The sequence below is a fragment of the Amphimedon queenslandica genome, unplaced genomic scaffold (assembly GCF_000090795.2).
Source record: "Amphimedon queenslandica unplaced genomic scaffold, v1.1 AMPQUscaffold_13283, whole genome shotgun sequence".
In the NCBI taxonomy this organism is placed as follows: Eukaryota; Metazoa; Porifera; class Demospongiae; order Haplosclerida; family Niphatidae; genus Amphimedon; species Amphimedon queenslandica.
The window spans coordinates 36979-43363 of NW_003546481.1; the positions used below are offsets into that span (position 1 = coordinate 36979).

Consider the following 6385-nt stretch of genomic DNA (forward strand, 5'->3'; position numbering starts at 1 on the left):
AGTGCGAGCAAGTTGCTCTGTTTTACTGGTGCCATCTTCAATTATTCTCTCGAATGCCATTAGGTGATTGTTAATGTCTCCCAAATCAGCAAATCCTGTTAATCTACCAGAGTGTTTATCAAATATCAGACCCTCTTTGATATACATTTCATCAAAAAGGAGGCCTACATACATATGCCAGTCAGGACATTTGCTTATATCAGCAGCTCGCATCAGCTGAAGATCTACATCATTTGAGAAACCTGCCTTGGCTTTGATACAATTTGAATAATCACATAGTGTTTGTTGTGATGGAAGACTGATTATTCCAGAGCTACGGAGTAATTTGTATGCACTACTTGAATGGTGCTTCAAGTACAAGCACTATTTTATAATTAAAAGGTGCCACCTCATTCCCTTGCTGCTATGCACTGCTACAGCTTTCTTTTGTTGCTCCCAGAATAAAGCAGGAAATGACTCAGGAGAATGGGTAGACTTCACTTGGTCATCATGCTCTACCATAATTTGATGTAAATCTGAAGATGTATCATCATCCAAAACAACTCCAATCTTTGCAATTTCCTTGTCAAGCCTGACCTTTAACCTCACAACTTTCTGCTTCAAAAACCTTTTTTCTTGGTGAAGATTAGCCATCCTAGCATCTTTCTGCTCAGAGGTTAAATGTTTGTAATTTACATGGCTGTTTGCTCGTGTTGGATCTGATTGGCTTTGTTTGCCTACCATAGCAGACAATGTTAATCTAAAAATAGTAGATAAAATAAATTGCATTCATTATATAGACTAGGAATTAACCTGTGCTTTTCACAATGGCTGCAACGTCCCAATTTATCTAAAAATAATTGGCAAGAGCTATGGCGAACAGTGGGTGATGGTAGCATCCTGCTATCATAATACGCAACAACATCTGTACCACCTAGAGTATAAAACAATCATATTTTACATAATGAAGTCAGTTATGCTTACTTCTATCTTTGAAATATCCATTGTGTTGTTGTGTGATTCCAGTGAATATGCTGTCAGGATTACCAATACAAATGGGTCTATTTAACAGTACTGTTACAGTTCCAAAACTTCCTTTACCCCACTCAGTTGTTGCCATTTTTGTAGCACGCAAGACTTTTCTTTATCAAATTTCTGCTTTCCAATTGACAAAAACCATGAACAATCAGACTGCACTGTGACCAATAATTCAACAGAACTCCTAGACCCCCTAACAATGAAGAATGATTGATGATTCTCTGATATCGCCAATGATATTTCCCACCCATGAATCATCTTAGATGCTGTGATCTTTTTGTAAAGATCAAAGGCATTTGACTTCAAGTTGCTACTGTCAGTTTCCTTAGTTAAATTTACAGTAACCAAGCTCAAAGGAATTGACAATGGTAATTTAAGGCCGGGATCTTGCAGATACTTCTTTCTCTCATAGTTTTTCCTTAACTGCAACTTGAACTTTCTTCTACCCATTTTTACTAATTAATACAATAATCCAATGAATAAATTTCATAATGATGCTACTTATCTTATCTCTCAAAAAGCAACAAAATAATCCTACAACAAGGCTGCCAGCTGACTGTGTGCAGTGTGTGTATCTATAAGCGCGTGCTCACCGCTTGAATTGTAGGTGTGGCAATTATGATTGAACTCCATTGTGTGATATGATACGGTGTGCTTTGTGGGACTCTCCAGACTTAGTCTGGAAGTTTTACAACTAGATACCTACTGCTATTGATACTTATTATCATCCTACGGTGCACTGTAATGTTTGTTATAGACTGCATTTAATAGTTTTAGAGTACTGACGCCATGAAATATAGCCTTTTGGTTTCAACATGCTATAACTTTCTAAAACTTTTATGCAAGCACTAATGAATGTCTTAATGCACTAGAAATCCTCAAAAAGTAACCATAAAAGCTCATGTCAGTGCGTTTTGCTTTCTTATGTATTTGCTAGAGTCCCACAAACTTTTTGCAAAGAGACCATTGGGGCCCGATATAACTAGGAGTGTTTCAACGTATAATGCGCTCACGTGATCATGTTTCTAATCCTGTTCCGTGTATTATATCTATGTAGCAGCACAGCAGCTCACCAGTTCTTTAAAATTTAATAGAACTAGTCCTCAGAAGAGGATTTGTTGTGTGTTTTGGCTGTTATGTGTACCCTTATCTATCACACTGACTTCAGTACCGTAACGTGATTCTGAAAACTACTAGTTATTAAACTAACAAAGTTTAATTAATAGTATGGGTGTGGTGAAATGACATGGCCCAAAGCTTTAGATATGTTAGGGTTCAGTTAAGCACATAATAAATGGAACATGGCTTTGAGTGGTTTATCAGTTATATACATGTACCTCAGTTTTTAAATGATATTCATAATCCCTCAGGCAATGGCTATGCCCTCTAGATTATGACTATCATTTTAAAAGGCCACTATACACCAGGCAATTCTATTGCAGGTAATCGGTATGTTGTAAGCAAGGTGTTGCCTAGAATAGAACATGTTTCTATTCTAGGCAACAGTGTTGCCTGAAGATCAAAGTAAATGCAGATTGCCTGCAATAGCATTGCCTGGTGTATAGTGGCCTTTAGGTGTATATGTGATACCTTGAAGCAAAAATGTATTTATTTGTTACATTGTAAATCCATCATGATGTATCAGGGACATCACTGCATGATATGGAGGATGAAGTAAATGCTATTGACTTTCATTAATAGCTGAATGCTTAATGACAAGGAGTTGTTAGTGTTTGCAATAAGCAACATGATGCAAGGAAAATGGTAATGGGAAGTTGGAGAACCTTTTACTCGTGTCAGCAATATGGGCCTATTGTTCCTCCTCAGATTCAGATTTCTGGTTCCATATTGCTGGTTTATTCAATGAAATTGCCACACAATGGTTTAGAAGTGATACCATTGCACTATTTTATATTCCCTAGGGATTATTGCACTGGAATTGCAAAACCACAACCTTTGACTTTCGGTTCTGACCCAAGATGTCCTTGGTAAAGATTAAGAAGAGTCTCCTGCAGGATTTTTATCCTTTATAACTAATGTCTAATAATCTCAACAAAATAATTCATAAACCATTGTTTTTAATTAACATCTGACTGCATTCCCAAACTGCCACAATGTAATTATACTAATGTAACAAAAATCACTACTATCATTCACTCCTACTATAGAATACGTTATTTGAATGTTTCCCATTACATACAGCATCATGACTGACGTCATTAGTCAGGCTCTTCTGAATATTATAAAAAGAGTGAGGAGTAAACAGTAAACAATCATTACAAAGAGGATAATAATGCTCTCTCTTCTTATACTAGCTATTGCTTGTCTCCCTCAGTTTATCAGTAGTTCTAATCTTGCTCTTACATTTGATGCTGCTAACAATACCTGTACTGCAGCCTGTACTACCTGCAGTGATACCAGTAATACTGATACCAATCAATACAACACTGATGATGAACTATTGAATGAACTACTCAACACTACCAGGAACAATGGTCAAGATATTCAAGAAATAAAACAGAAAATGGATGGTATCATTTCTTCTCTCTCTCATATCAAGGAAACTGCTACCTCTAATGCTGGAGCTATCAATGATATACTGCTACTAGTGGAAGACCTTATCTTGTTACACAATGACTCATCTTCCTTCTCTCCTATCCCTACTTCTTGTGAAGAGATTAAGAACAAACAACCAAACAGTCCTTCTGGTGTATACCTACTTGCAACTAACAATGGAGCTAAGCACACTTACTGTAATATGGAGGAACTGTGTGGTTCAAAAGGAGGATGGACAAGACTAGGATATCTGGATATGACTGATGCTACAGTGAACTGTCCTTCTGGGTTTAGACTGCATCAGTCAGGAGGAGTTAGAGCTTGTGGTAGAGCAACGTCAAGTGGTGGCAGTTGTACATCAGTTCAGTTTCCATCTAATGGTATCAGTTACTCTGAAGTGTGTGGTAGAGTAGTGGGATATCAATATATTTCACCTGATGCTGTTACTGATACAGACGCAGGTCACAATGATATTGATTCTCATTATGTTGATGGTGTTAGTATCACTTATGGGTCTCCTCGTCAACATGTCTGGACACTAATGGTTGGACTAAATGAAGCTAGTAATTATACTGGTACTAATGATGGTCGTCACAATTGTCCTTGTTCTCAAGGCAGTCCTCAAAACTCAACTCTTCAGTCTTTCATTGGTAATGACTACTTCTGTGAATCTGGTAATCCTGCTACTGATGGTACATTTCAAAACTTTCTCTATCCATCTGATCCATTGTGGGATGGTAAAGGATGTGGTAGTCTTGAAGGTGATTGTTGTGCAGCTCCTGGTCTTCCATGGTTCAATAAAGTACTAAACACTGCCACTACTGACTACCTTGAGCTGAGGGTGTGTGGAGATGAAGGTACAAGTAATGAAGATGTTCCTGTTAGCTATTATGAGTTGTATGTGAAATGATAAGAAAACTAATAAACAGTTTTTACTTTGTATGTAGTTAATACAACAGTAGATTAATTTAGTTGATTATTGTTAGTAAATTGTCTTCATGCAGATACATATTGATCTCTACCTTTTGTAGGAGATATGTGTATTGATTGTTTTGGATAATACATTATTTTTGCTGTGACAATAAATAGCATCATGCCTATTCTGTTAGCTGTTAGTTAGCAATAATTATAAGCACTTATTACTACAGCACACGTGACAATGTGAGACCACTGTAGCCCCTGCTACATACATATTTTGTTAAGATTATTAGTGTGCGGAGAAAAGCTAACAGTAAGAGCCACTTTGGCTATGTTACAAAGTATTTTTCAGAAATTAGCAAATTTTTTAGCATGGCCTTAACTCCAGAATTTCTTGTCGTTATCTATCACCTTGAAACTTTCTACACAGGACATCAATATGCATTAGTGAATGTAATAAAAATTGGGGGTGATATCAGAGCCATTTTTAGAAAAAAAGCATGGGCAATAGTATAGGGTATTTTTCCGAAATTGGCCCATTTTTAGAATCAGCCATAACTCCAGAATTTATTTGAACCAGCTCAAACTTTCTACAAAGGATAAGGGCATCAATATGCTTCAGGAAATGTAATAAGAATCATGAGTGATTTTGGAGTCATTTTTTGGAAAAAAGCATGGGTTATAGTTGCTGTTGTTGACAAGGACAAGCCATAAATAACTCCCATTTCCCTTTGGGCAAGTACAACCAACATGCGTGATAACAGCTGACCTACAACCTTTCCTGCATCTGTTTCATCCTTGCACTAAACAATAATAAATAAAAAGACATCTTTGAATAACACATTTACTTCTAATGCAACCAATGATTCCACTGGTTTCATTAAATTGACAAATATGAGTCCATTTGGGTTTCTCAATAATTTACAAGTCTTCTTATTTACGTCACCACTTTCCTCTTTCACTAAAACTATGCCGTCACATGAAAAACGACTAATCTGTTGGATAGTGTTCGCTGTACTGATTAGTCTGTAAAAAAAACAAATGATGTACTACAAAATGAAAACATGCATCCATAATGTTAAATGGAGCTAAATTGCCAAGTTTTTCGAAGAATTCTTGATCTACATCATTTATAAATTTCTTGCCTGACATCTTAGTTGCAGCTGCCTCAAGTGCATAAAAATATCTCAATATTTTCTCAAGGAGGCAGCCCCCATCCATCTACTAATGCTTTCACAGACTATAGTACAGGGTATTTTTGGAAATTGGCCAATTTATAAAATCAGCCATAAATGCAGGTCCAGGTGATAAGTGGTAGGTTGGATAAGAATACCGTAAATGTTCAAATAAAGGCCGGGCTTGAATAAACGCCTGGTACTAAGAATCTCCAAGTATAGATATGCATATTTTACTCAATATAGGTACCATAATCTTTAGAGTGTCCCAAATGGCCTAACTTGTTAAGCTGAGTGCATTGAATCTTGTTAAGCTGAGTGCATTGAATCTTGTTAAGCTGAGTGCATTGAATCTGGAAGTCCGGGTTCAAATCCCAGTTTTATTTTTTCTTTTTTTTATTTTATGCAATTTTTTTGCCCTGGAAAGAAATAAATACCCGGGCTTTTATTTGAACATTTACGGTAGATGATTTTTGGATCTTTAACATTAAGGTGTTGTATTGACAAGCATTACTTAATGGGAGATCATCTTTGGAGTTAAAAAAATTGGCTTCACTCCATTATAGTCTCCAGAGATTGACTGATACAATGTTCAAGGTCCCATTTATATACTTTAGAGAGTAATCCAAGCCATAAGCCCCCATTGTTTACCAAGCTCCTTTTATTCTTTTTAAAAAATTCTTTGCTTGACAACTCTCATAGGTGGAGATTTCCCACTC

At 36.4% G+C, this 6385-nt stretch overlaps 1 protein-coding gene across 1 annotated transcript; it reads right to left on the reverse strand.

The window, feature by feature from the left end:
• Positions 1 to 363: 363 nt before the first annotated feature.
• Positions 364 to 1099, reverse strand: LOC109583778 (uncharacterized). The gene is made up of 3 exons (XM_019999241.1): positions 964 to 1099; positions 793 to 913; positions 364 to 739 (listed from the first exon to the last, which is right to left on the reverse strand). Exons 1-3 carry the CDS (start codon positions 1097 to 1099, stop codon positions 364 to 366), a joined length of 633 nt encoding a protein of 210 aa, XP_019854800.1.
• Between the last annotated feature and the right edge of the window lie 5286 nt (positions 1100 to 6385).

Excerpts from the sequence above, each read along its gene's own strand:
- LOC109583778 (XM_019999241.1), bottom strand. The coding sequence starts at position 1,099 with ATGGCAACAACTGAGTGGGGTAAAGGAAGTTTTGGAACTGTAACAGTA. Across the intron at positions 914-963 it reads TGGATATTTCAAAGATAGAA|GTGGTACAGATGTTGTTGCG; the intron begins GTAAGCATAACT and ends TTTATACTCTAG. Across the intron at positions 740-792 it reads AGCCATTGTGAAAAGCACAG|ATTAACATTGTCTGCTATGG; the intron begins GTTAATTCCTAG and ends TACTATTTTTAG.